Consider the following 14,044-nt stretch of genomic DNA (forward strand, 5'->3'; position numbering starts at 1 on the left):
CATTGCCCAATATTTTGATTGGAATTTCACAGTTGGGGTTTTAAAAAAAGAAGTCACTTTTGATATTAACATTATGATTTGTCTTATATGTACGCCATAAAATATTTGACGTGGCAATAGCTATCATACATTTTAGTATTAACATTTCAAATGATGAGTGTGGTTAAACTCTATAGAAAGGTTAGGCCTGCAGACATTGCACAATATTTTGATTGGAATTTCACAGTTGGGGTTTTAAAAAAAGAAGTCACTTTTGATATTAACATTATGATTTGTCTTATACGTACGCCATAAAATATTTGACGTGGCAATAGCTATCATACATTTTAGTATTAAAATTTCAAATGATGAGTGTGGTTAAACTCTATAGAAAGGTTAGGCCTGCAGACATTGCCCAATATTTTGATTGGAATTTCACAGTTGGGGTTTTAAAAAAAGAAGTCACTTTCAATATTAACATTATGATTTCTCTTCTACGTACTCCATAAAATATTTGATGTGGCAATAGCTACCATACATTTTAGTATTAAAATTTCAAATGATGATTGGGATATGCTGATAAAAATATAAATTCTTGGTTGATTCTAGAGATGACTTGTCAAACTTGTTTTTGTTGGATTATTTATTGTTTGTTATATATCAGCTTAATCAGCTGGGAAAATTTGGCATCAGCTTAATCAGCTGGGAAAATTTGGCACTTATGAAGTTACTTGTCGATTCTAATCGGACTTCTTTCACTGAGATAAATTTTTGGCTTGAATCTGATCAAATCATGATTTTGGGATTTGGGTTTACAGCAAAGTTGGTTATATTTTGTAATAGAGGCTGGGCTTTAATTTGAAAGGAAAAGTTGAAATGGTTAGATAGGTGCGATTATTGTCATTCTTAATCAAGACAGGGCTTTTACAATTATTAGTGACAAAACTTTTTCTATATAAAATCGTATGATAATTAAATAACAGTATGGTTTTTGTATATGAAACTATCTAATCCATATGGACTTCTTGCGTCATTCATTTGGCAATCTAGATCTATGCTTATCATATTTGGTTCTTCTGTTTTTTTTTTTAATTATTTATTATTATCTATAAATCTCCTTTTGGAGGAAAAAATAAATTTTGGTAGACCAACTTGATCTATGATTGTGAATGTTACAGAAGCTGAACATACAAATGGCCTTACAGGAGATGAAGGCATTGCCAACAGCTCCACAATGAGTTCATGGATCCTGGAAAAGTAAAATAAACAAAGGATCCTTTCACCATATGATATTGCAATTTTAAAATGTCAAATGCTGATTGGGAGGTGACTTGTATTGTCTTCTTACCTCTTCTTTTATTATAAATTCCAATCCGAACTAGGATCTTGTAGTACCATCTCAATACTCTCTTGCACACAGAAGAGGAAACCAGAAATGGGAACTTCAAGCTCTTCAATGCTTTCATTGCTTTCAATCATTCTTCTGCTATCTCTTTCATGGGCAGCTTCGGATTCTGTTCATGGAGCCTTTCTCCAATGCCTTTCTACCCATTCTCAGTCTTCTCATCCCATCTCTGCAGTACTATACACTCCTGATAACTCTTCATATTCGTCTGTTTTAGAGTCATACATTAGAAACCTCCGATTCAATACATCTACGACCCCTAAACCACGCCTTATCATCACCGCCACCCATGAGTCTCACATACAAGCTGCCATTATTTGCTCTAAGAAGCATGGCTTGCAGATGAAAATTAGAAGCGGTGGCCATGACTTCGAGGGCTTGTCTTATGTATCCGATTTCCCCTTCTTCATCCTTGATATGTTCAATCTTCGATCCATTAGTGTGGATATAGAAGATGAGAGTGCTTGGGTTCAGGCTGGAGCAACTCTTGGTGAAATTTACTATAGGATTGCCAAGAAAAGCAAGACTCATGGCTTTCCTGCTGGTATATGTCCTACGGTTGGTGCTGGTGGCCTCTTCAGTGGTGGCGGTTATGGTAATATGATGAGAAAGTACGGGCTGTCTGTCGATAACATTGTGGATGCAGAGTTGGTTGATGTTAATGGCCGACTTCTCAACCGAAAATCAATGGGGGAAGACTTGTTTTGGGCCATTATAGGAGGAGGTGGAGCTAGCTACGGCGTCATTGTTTCTTATAAAATCAAGCTTGTCCAAGTTCCAGCTACAGTAACTGTTTTCCGAGTTGCAAGGACCTTGGAACAGAATGCAACAAACATTGTGTATCAGTGGCAGCAAGTTGCAGATAAGGTTGATGGCGATCTATTCATCAGACTAATCATGGATGTGGTGAATAGAAGTCGGAGTGGAGGGAAGACAGGAAGAGCTACATTCCCGTCCATGTTCCTTGGAAGTTCTGAAAGACTTCTCTCCATCATGAACACGAGCTTACCCGAGTTGGGGTTGCAGAGCTCAGACTGCACTGAGATGAGTTGGGTAGAGTCTGTCCTCTTCTGGGCAGAGTTTGCCACGGGAACGCCTGTTGAGGCTTTGCTTGATCGAAACCCTCAAGTACACTTCCATTTTAAGAGGAAATCAGACTATCTTAAGGAACCAATTCCAAAGGCTGGTTTGGAGGGGATATGGAAGAAAATGATCGAGCTACAGACGCCAGCTCTGGTCTTCAACCCTTACGGTGGAAAGATGGCTGAGATTTCCCCGTCTGCAACTCCTTTTCCACACCGCGCAGGGAACCTATGCAAAATCATGTACGCCACAAACTGGGATGAGGAAGGGAGTGAGGCGGCCGAACGATACATAAACTTGACACGACAGCTCTACAGTTACATGACTCCCTTTGTTTCCAAGTCCCCCAGAGAGGCATTTCTCAACTATAGGGATCTGGACTTGGGTATCAACCACAACGGTAAGAACAGCTACTTGGAAGGAAGAGTTTATGGGATCAAGTATTTCAAGAAGAATTTCAACAGGCTGGTGCGGATCAAGACCAAGGTTGATCCTGGTAACTTCTTCAGAAATGAACAAAGCATCCCAACTCTTCCCTATTAAATGGTTACTAGATTTGTCTCTAGGCAATACCTTTCTGATTGCTTCAATAATAAGAACACATTGTTATGTTTCATCACTGCAGATCTACCTGATTCATTTTTTCTTTCCTGGTACAAAATAAGAACACATTGTTATGTTAAGGAGCTGTGGTATCAGAAAATTCATATGTTGTTGTATTCAGGGTCGAGCAAATCATGACAAAGAATAATAATAGGAAGAAAAGAATAAGTCAAACAAAAATAAAACACAATGATTCACATGGTTCGGCCTTAAGCCTATATCCATGGACAAAGATGTAGAAGAACTTTCAATATTGTTAAAGGAGATTACAACTCTTAATGCTCTCAAATCCAGCCCCAATTTATATCCAAAGAAAATGTTATCAACCAATTGTGCATCCAGAATGTTATCAACAGACAACCCGTACTTTCTCATTATATTACTGTAACTGCCACCACTGAAGTGGCCACCAGCACCAACTGTAACACATGTACCAGAACGAAAGACATGAGTCTTGCTTTTCTCGGCAATCCTATAGTAAATTTCACCAATAGTTGCTCCAGCCTGAACCCAAGCACTCTCATCTTCTATATCCACGCTAATGGATTGAAAAATTGAACATATCAAGGATGACGAATGGGGCATCGGATACATAAGACATACCCTCATAGTCATGGCCACCACTTCGAATTTTGATCTCCAAGCCATGCTTCTTAGAGCAAATTACAGCAGCTTGTTTGTGAGACTCATGGGTGGCGGTGATGATAAGGTGCGGTTTAGGCGTTGCAGGTGTATTGAATCGGAGGTTTCTAATGTAAGACTCTAAAACAGACGAATATGAAGAGTTATCAGGAGTGTATACTACTGCAGAGATGGGATGAGAAGGCCGAGAATGGCCAGAAAGGCATTGGAGAAAAGTTAATTCATGAACCGAATCTGAAGCTGCCAATGAAAGGGATAGCAAATTAAAGGAGGATTGAAAGCAATGAAAGCATAAAAGAGCTTGAAGTTCCCATTTCTGGCTTATCTTCTGTGTCTAAGACATTAGGTTTCGAATTTATAATAATACGAGTTACCTCTCTTGCATCATTGTTGTTCATAGTAAACATCTAGTTGGTTTTTAATACATGGCGTGTCATTTTTTCATGGGTTATTAGGTTAAAGGGGTTAAAATAACACCTATATTTGCAAAAGTAACCCATCCCTCAAAAAACATAAAAAATGGGCACTACAAGGAAAAAGATATATGGTGTCATTTATAACGAGTCACCATAAACATAGGGTGTCACTACAACATAGCGTCACCTTCTCCACTGACACCATAGAGGGTACCAATTGGTGACGTATTTGGAAGTGACACCAAAGTAGATAAATGGTGACCCATTCGGAAGTGACACCATATATTTCTAGTGATGATAGGGTGTCGCATTAAATGCATCATCTTTGAGTTATGATGTCATATTAAATGCATCACCTTTGAGTAATGGTGTCACATCATTGTAAATTATTATGGAAGATATGATTGTTTTTAGTTATAGATTTTTGTAATGCTTATGAATTAATAAGTAAGATTAACCTGTTTATATTTTGTCCATAAATATAACAATCATATTATATTTAACTCATTTTTCTGTAATGTTTCTGGAATAACTCATAATACATTGATCATCTAATAATATTTGTATATCAAATGTTCACAAAAAGATAGTACATCCAACATATTAAACCCATCAAAACTAAAAAAAGAAGAGTGAACACATACCAAAACATGATTTACAAATGTTAAAGATCCCAAGATTCATGTATACCTCCATTTCATAAGCATAAAACCGTCTAACTATAAAATGACATAAAAGTCCCATCTAAAAATCTAAATTTCTCAGTACTAATTAAAGTAACATTTATGTCCTACAACGTATGACATAAGAGTTGCATTTAAAAACCCAAAATCTTGTTGCCTTCTTCTTTCTTTTTATTCTCCATTCCACCATCCCAAAAGTGTATACCTGCATTACATAGTTTAATGAGTTTTATAGATTTGTATTGAAGAAAATAAACATGGATCGATGTTATCATAAATGAATAAAAATTCATGTAGTAGCTAAAGGACTCACCATGCATGGTAATCATGATGCATCAACATGATTCATGATTAGTTGTAGCACAAAAGTAGCCCATTCTCCTCTAATTTCATCGAATTCTACTTGAGAATATGTTTTTTTATCACCAAACTGAAATCAAATAAGAAAATAACATTAAAATGCATAACATTTGGAAGCCTAAAACTATGTACAATTCATTAAATTTGTAATACCTTTGAAGCAATAATTGTAGGATCAAAAATTATCTCTTTTATGAATCTCATAACAAAGTAGCCACATTCGAACCCTCCTTCTTGTCTTGGACACTAATCGATCAATTATAAAATAACATTAGTACTCATATATATAAATGGTGCAAATGCATAAGCTAATGTGTAAAGAAAATTTTTTGGATGTCACCTGCACTAGTTGCCAAGATGGCTCCCTCTTAGATGTTTTCTTTGCAGATATTCGAAGAGCCCTATGTAAATAAGTTCAATGGGTACATTTTTAAAATAGGTAAATGTTATATGTTTTAACATATATATAAATAATAAAAAAAATGTGTTTGAGATGAATGTATTTTAAAAAAATAATAATAATACTATGAAAAATAATAGGAAGAACTTACATGTTTACGATATCCTTTAAGTCCTCACATGGTTTGTGATGCATAGGGTCAAGATAGTGGACTATCATTTTCCTTGGCTCAATCACTACCAAGACCCAATGAAAGCTAAAACATTAAAAACAAAAGTAGCATATAATTAGAAATATAAATCAATCATAAAACCTCAAATTAAAGTATAATATTTGTCACTTACTCGGGGTTGTAGGGTATGAAAACATATTTAGCATCTTCGCACTCCATTAAGCGTTTTGACAACAATTGTGCTCTTTTCTCTGTTTGAGGAGTACTAAGGCCTGCTCGTGATATTGTAAAAGGATTAACAAATATAAATTGTGATTCCTTTTTGGCAATACGTAGTTGATCATGCATGTGCCTATTATTGTATCAAAACACCAAAAGAAAATTATCATTAGTCATATCCAATCTCGTTCAACATGGGCAACTCATTAAAAAAATAAAAACAAATGAAAATAAAAGGTACACACCATAAATAGAAGGAGATGCAGTTTGATGACACCTCCAAAGATGAAATAATGTATTCACAATCCTCTCTAGATATATATGTTTGAAATTCGACACCAAATAGTGAAATGGGGAGCTGTATTGGGTATGTCTTGTCATTACCAAGGCAACCATCCACAAATTTCTGAAAATTTTTAATGACCGAATGATTTTGAGGCTTAGATTTTCGAATAATTGGTGTCTTCACTATCTTCTTCTTTCCTTTATCCAACACCTATGAAAAAGGAAGGAATGTTAGATATATATACTCCTAAACAATAAAATACCAAGTTACAATCAAATTTACTATAGGCATAAAATGACATACCTGGGGATGTTCAGTTTCAAGTATGACAAGGTTTGTTGGCCAGTCAAGCTCAAAGCCAATAGTCCTCCAACTTTTTCATGATTCAGTGGACTCTATCTATTGTCTATGACGCTGTTGTTCCTGGGAGTAGCATTCCGGAGTGGTTCACCGATCAGAGCCTGGGGTGTTCAGTAACTGTAGAGCTGCCTCCACATTGGTGTAATACCAGGTTGATGGGATTGGCTGTTTGTGTTGTTTTCCACCCAAACATCGGCATGGGTAAGTTCGGTCGTTCTGCATATTTTAGTATGAACGAATCTGGAGGCTTCTCTCTCCACAACACGGCTTCCATGCATTTTTCAAAAGCTGACCACATCTGGTTTGGGTATCGACCCCTTTATAGAGAGGTTTTCAGCCCGAGCATCGATCACCTGAAGGTTTCCTTTGCTGGATCCAATCGTGTCGGCGAAGTGGTGAAAAAGTGTGGGGCTCGTCTGGTATTTGATCAAGATGAACCATGTGGCCGGGAGGAGGAGATGAACCATGTAAGCTTCAGGAAATCTGGTCCTAATTTTTTCATTCCTTAATTTATTAAAATAAACATATTAAAGCACTACGCCCCTATTCCTGTGCCGGCGAAGTTTTTCTCTTTTTTGACGCGACATCCATAACAACATTCCCTTTTGACTCAAAGACCCAGAAATTCAAGAAACAGTGTCGCGCTCAGGCATTTTAGCAAACAACTCAATAGCCTTTTTAACGCTGCCATATTTTGAATAACCATAAATCATACTATTCCAACAAAACAAACTTGGATTCGGAATCCTACAAAACACTTTCTGAGCGAAATCACAAAATTACAAAATCATGAAATCAAGATAGAGCATATCCCAAAGAAGTTTTCCCAAAATCACAAAATCAAGAAATCAATACGGGGCATTCTATACCTATGATTCTCACAATTACTTATTAAAAATCATTCCTTTTTTCCTGTTTTTCATTCTTTTTTTAATGACTTGATCATGTGTTTGGTTTAGATTACAAAATCAATTAATCTACAGTTTTTTCTTCTATGCTAGAAGATTAAACCTAAGTTTTTCTTCCCTACAACTCAAGAAAACACAATTCACAAAAACCCTAATACAAAGATGTTGAAACAATTAATATAATGACATTAATAAAAGAAAAAAAAAATTATACATCTAAGAGATTTTGGGTTACCTTGGAGTCCACAAAGTAAAGAATATCGGTTGTGAACGTGTTGACTATGGGTGAGAGAAAAGGTTGAAGAAGGTCATGATTTTATGTATAGGGTTTATATATTGATATTTTTTAGATTGTGGGTGAAGTATGGAAACAATGGGATTTTTATATATTATCCATCATTATTACTTCTAATTGTGGGTGCAATATGGAAACAATTGGATTTTTATATATTATTCATCATTATTACTTCTAAAAGTGGGCTCATTAAGTTATAATACTTAAAAAAAATTATTTTATATGATGTCACTTCCTAAAAAATGACACTATAAATATAAAACTAATATCATCTAACTACCTCAATTGAAGATTTTTTATACGATGTGTCACCTTTATTAATTATAAACCCTACGGTGTCATTATTTTAAAAGTGACACCATAAATAGTGACACCATAAACTATTTTTGTAGTAGTGGGGGTTATTTGGTTAAAAGGGGCAAAATAAGTTGGTATTCGGAAAATGACCTCTCCCTTTTTAAAACTTGAAAAATGACCCCTTTTGGACTAAATTACCCTTGAAAAAAAATTAGAGAGAAACCTTTGAAATTCAAAAGTGCAAAAAGAAAAGGAAGAGAACAGAACGAAGGGTTATTCTCTCTTGAATGGTAGACTATAACACACTCTTTGGTATTCTAAAATTTATTTTTATTTTTTATTTTTGCAGATTTCCATATTGTTGTTTACCATATGTCTAAAAGGATTCTAAAAGGTTATTCATTTGATTGAAATGTGAATTTTTTCCTCCAGTTTATGAAAAAATATGGGAAAGAAAGAAACAAAATGAAGTGAAAGAGAACAAAAAAGGATCCTGAAAAGTATGTTTATTACTTTGAAATAGTTTGTTTTTTTAGATTTTTTTCTTTGTTGATTTCATACATTTGCTTGAGGTGTGCATTTTCTTTCTACATGGTTTTGGAAAAAACGTGGAAGAAAGTAATGGGTTTATATGTTCACTTTTTGTTAAGTATAAATATAAGGGTTTTTCTTAAATTTATTAGCCTATTCCTCTTTGATTCTAAACTCTGAAAACACATTGGTTTACCAAAGAAGATATCTAGTTGAATTAAAAAAAAAAATTGTCTTTACTTAGATTTCTTGGCTATTTTATTTTGATGTTTTGCTCTACTTGTTAAGATTTTAAAGCATGATGTTATGACAAATGCTCTGTTTCTATAGTGTAGAAAACTGTTCTTGTGGTTCTTGTTGCATATGTACTTTTAAGCATAAATCTAGTGAAAAAAATGACAAATGTGTTGACCAATTTGGTGTTCTAAAGAGTTGAATTAGAATAAGAGAAATAGAATTTGCCCCCATTTTGATTTCTCCTCCTTGGTGACTGGAAGAAACATTCCATTTGTCCCACAAAGGAAAATGAATTTGTTTCCTTAAACCCCCTAAGTGGAGATATTGGAGGTGCTGATGAGGCCTTTTTTCCATGAGCAGTGCTGGAAGAATGGTTTTGATTTCTTTTCCAAAATTCAAAACCCCTCTTTTAGAGTAGTTTTGGCTTCTATCATAAAGTGAAAACAATACTTCTTCTATGAGCATTTGTGTCAATTATTCTCTTTTTGTTCTACTTAACTTTTAAGTAATGAAACGAATATGATATACAAGAATAATCATTCTTTTCTATTAATGACAAAATTGGAGATCATTGTAGCCTTTGCCAATTGGGTATCTAGTTTTTCAGCAGTTTGGGAAAAAGATCTTTTCCTATTTTTAGTTCTCTTCCCAAGGGATAGGAAGTTGGTTTAATTGAAAATCTCAATTTTCATCAAACAATTTGCATTCCTTAACTATCTACAATTTCCATTTTGCTTGTATAGATTGAGAAGAAAACCTCTGTTCTCCCTTGGAGGTGAACCAACATTAAGAAGCACCCCATCAAGGTTTGAACCCGGTTTGCTTTTACTAAATCATAAGTGATATTTGCTAAGTTTGGAACCTTATTGGTCTTGCAATGCAAACCACAATATTCAAATAGTAATCTCCAACAAAAGTGATGGCAAAGAATGATCCTAACTGAGGGCTAAAATATTACTCACAACTAAAATATTGAGTGAGATGATGCTTATGCATAGCCAAAATACTTATGCTATATTCTTTCTGTAAGTAAGGATGGTCCTTTAGAACTTCATTTATACCTAGATATAGATGCAAAGAAAAGTAATATGACATGGACTCATGATTAGTTCTTAAAATTTAGACATGAATAACCAAAGTGTTTGAACTCATTGGAAAATCATGTGCATAATGAAATCTCTTTGATCAACAATCCATTTAAAAGAATTCAATAAAAAATGTAGTGTAAGTTTTATCAAAATGCAAATTTCTAAAAATTGTTTCTAAGGTGATGTAAAAGAATTTTGTATAATGGCATCTATTTCTCTCTCTTTCTCTTTATATATATATATATATATATATACATATATATATATATATACATATATATATATATATATATATATATATATATATATATATATATATATATATATATATATATATATATGTATATATATATACTTAGTATAAACTTATGGATTTTAATAAGTAAACTCATGATTGTTAGTTGAATTTTTTTTTTATATTTATTTTCAGGGACAAGGAAAAAAAACCTTAGATTTGCAATCTGGTATAACTCCAAAAGTGATCATCCTGGAAAGTAAACAACTCATCTTTAATGACAAATATTGAAGAATCTACTGAGAAGGTTTGTAATTTTGGCATTATTTTGTATGTTAATGTGTTGATGATTTTTGTATATGAGTAAGTACGATATTTTCCATGCCAACACACATATTTCATTATATATACAATAATATTTAATATTGTTAACATCACATTTTTTTGTGTTCATGAAGGGGTGATTGTGGTATGTTTTTTTTATCAAATTTGTGGAATACTTGATGCACAACCATCCAATGGATACACTAACAGGCGAGTGGGTGGATTGGTTTCGTGAGAAGACGACAATGGAGTTATTTTTCCATAAAGAAATTCTTATGTGATCCCACTATTGTAAATAGATAGTGGAAGATGTTTCTATAATAACATTGAAGTTTTTTGTTTAGCAAATTCCTATGTTATAGCACGTATTTAAACAGTTACATGTTTTTCACACATCCAGAAAAATGAATGGTTGCAAATTTTTTTTTATAAATGTGACTATGTTATGATTGTTAATAGGTTTGAATTTATTGTAGTAAGCATAATAATAGAATTTTATATTTCAATGTAGTTCATATCATATTTTTTTAGCTCAAACTTAATGAGTGTTAAGTTACTTGTAAATGAAATTTAACCCTAATGCAGTTCAAGTGAATATCCTCAATTAAAACTTAACTCCTACTAAGTTCTTTATTAAAAAAAATTTAACTTCAGTGTAGTTCAGGACATTTGTTTTAATTCAAATTTAATGAGTGTTAAGTTACCTGTAAATTAAACTTAACCTTAGTGCAGTTCAAGTGAATATCCTCAATTAAAACTTAATTCCTATTAAGTTCTTTAACTAAAAAACTTAACTTCAATTTTGTTCAGGTAAACTTTTTTTAACTAAAACTTAACCATTGTTAAGTTCTTTGTAAAATAAAATTAACCCTAGTACAATTCAGTTGAATATCCTTCATTAAAACTTAACTCTTACTAAGTTCTTTATTAAAAAAATTTAACTTCACTTTTGTTCAGGTAATTTTTTTGTAACTTAAACTTAACCATTATTAAGTTCTTTGTAAAAAAAACTTAACCCTAGTGCAGTTTAGGTGAATATCCTCAATTAAAGTTGTATATATGGATGATCTCAACATACACAATGTGTTTGATCTTAATATCAATAAAAGATTAAAACATCTCCAAATGTGTATGATCAAATATTAATGAGACTAGAATTCCAAAAAAATAAAGAGTTCACTTGTCATTTCAAATAAGTTGGTATTAAGGGATGAACTTAAACTTCATTTTTAAGCTAAGTTCATTGCTTAATTAAAAAGGACTGAATCAAAGTACGATCACATGTTTTGTGCCCCTATTCACAATATACAAAAATTACAATATCAAATCTTTTTGTAGACCCTCAATTTTGTCCCTTTAGCACATGTCTTTAAGTTCACTTCCAGTGATCCATAGTGGTTCTTTGATGGCCCATTACTACTCGTGTAGCTTCCTTTTCTGAGCCACTTTGGAGACTTTGGTTGAGGGGTCTATCTAGCTCCACGTTATGACTTTGGCTGCCCTTCAAGTTTGGATTAGGCTTCACTTAGGTGCACTTTAGGTTAGACTTAGTTAGGTCCACCTAGTCTCACCCTAGGCCCATATAGGTATACTTGGCCCATTAGGCACCACCTTAGGCCCATCTAGGTTGGCTGGGCCCATTTTGGCACACATTGGCCTACTTAGGTTTACCTAGTCATGCTTAGGTCACCTTTCAAGTATGGTTGCATGACTTGTATGACTAGCATGTGCTTAATGTTTTAATTTAATTTTATTATTTTTTATTTTTTATTAATTTTTATTATTATTAATTTTATTCATTTATTTATTCATTTTTTTTAGAAAATTGCATGAGAATTGAGATTTTAGTTTTTCCTAATTGCATGAGTCGAATACTTATATATTTATTTATTTAGTCTATTTATTTATTTATCTTTTTTAGGAAATTGCGTGAGGTTGATTCTATTTTTTCCTAATGGCATGGATTGATGTTCTAATTTATCTTAAGTATGCCTGTGATTGATTATTTTTATTTCCATTTTAAATTCAATGATTTCTATTTTTATTTTATTATTTTTTATTTTTTTATTTTTATTTTTATTTTATTTTTTTGCTATTTTATTTTGCATGAGATTTCGATAGCTGTGCATATGGAAGGTGGGCTGCCACTCATCGGAAGGATCATGGCTGAGATTTTTTGGTTGAGAGATATGGCTCATTGGAGACCAAGGTGGAAGCGACTGAACTTACCAAAAATAAAATAAGGAGACTTCTTGGAAGGATCATGGTTTTAGAAAGACACCACGGAGATCTCGAGGGGATTTTTACATGTTAAAGGCAGAAAATTTTAGGAAAATATGGATCACATATGGGAACCAAGGACAAGGGGGATTCTCCACCACAAGCGGCATCTTAGTGGACTACCACTTTTCGAAAATAATAGCATGCACAAACAGCCAACATATAACACACATCATTGATTCTCTAATGGAGCGGCCACAAATTCTCTTCAAAGTGGGCTGCCACTTTCACCACGCTGGAAGTACACAGCCGTATTCCTCACCATCGAGAGGACCAGCACGCATCACAGATTCCATCCAAGACACGCACAAACAGCAGGTCACTCTGGGGGAATCTTCACGGCTGCATCTCCAATGGCACGAGCGCCCATGCTGGTCAAAACTTTCTCTCCATTGACGCCTCACTCAGCAATATATCCATCTCATTGACTCACCATTCGTGGATAATCGGTTTTTAATGGCCTGGAATTCAAGAATTGATACCCGCATTAACAAGTCTGAACTGGATGATTATAAATACAGATATTATAGAGAATGTGTAACGACCCGCACCCAACCATGTAGATATTGTCCGCTTTGGGCCCAAAGGAGCCCTCACGGCTTTAAAACACGTCTACTTGGTTAAGAGGAGTCTCTACATATATAGCGCCAGGAACTTGCTCCCCTATCCGATGTGGGACATCACAAACACCCCCCCCATGCAGACACAACGTCCTCGTTATGTCCCATGAGATTGCGGGGCCAAACAGACAAACACCCCTTACGGAGCCAAACAAACCCCCACACCGGGGTCGGGGATCGGCTTTGATACCATTTGTAACGACCCGCACCCAACCATGTAGATATTGTCCGCTTTGGGCCCAAGGGGCCCTCACGGCTTTAAAACGCGTCTATTTGGTTAAGAGGAGCCTCTACATATATAGCGCCAGGAACATTCTCCCCTATCCGATGTGGGATATCACAAACACCCCCCCATGCAGACACAACGTCCTCGTTGTGTCCCATGAGATTGCGGGGCCAAACAGACAAACACCCCTTACGGAGCCAAACAAACCCCCACACCGGGGTCGGGGATCGGCTCTGATACCATTTGTAACGACCCGCACCCAACCATGTAGATATTGTCCGCTTTGGGCCCAAAGGAGCCCTCACGGCTTTAAAACGCATCTACTTGGTTAAGAGGAGTCTCTACATATATAGCGCTAGGAACTTGCTCCCCTATCCGATGTGGGACATCACAGA

General features: G+C 34.6%; 1 protein-coding gene and 1 pseudogene across 1 annotated transcript; one reads left to right on the forward strand and one right to left on the reverse strand.

Annotated features, from left to right (window-relative positions):
* The window catches only part of LOC117923070, a 42,714-nt pseudogene extending 38,604 nt beyond the window's left edge, over positions 1–4,110 (reverse strand).
* LOC117923778 (berberine bridge enzyme-like 8) lies at positions 1,415–3,029 on the forward strand. The gene has a single exon (XM_034842223.1). The coding sequence runs from the start codon at positions 1,415–1,417 to the stop codon at positions 3,008–3,010; it is 1,596 nt and encodes a 531-aa protein (XP_034698114.1). The 3' UTR covers positions 3,011–3,029.
* Positions 4,111–14,044: the final 9,934 nt, after the last annotated feature.

Source organism: Vitis riparia, chromosome 10, assembly GCF_004353265.1.
Source record: "Vitis riparia cultivar Riparia Gloire de Montpellier isolate 1030 chromosome 10, EGFV_Vit.rip_1.0, whole genome shotgun sequence".
In the NCBI taxonomy this organism is placed as follows: domain Eukaryota; kingdom Viridiplantae; phylum Streptophyta; class Magnoliopsida; order Vitales; family Vitaceae; genus Vitis; species Vitis riparia.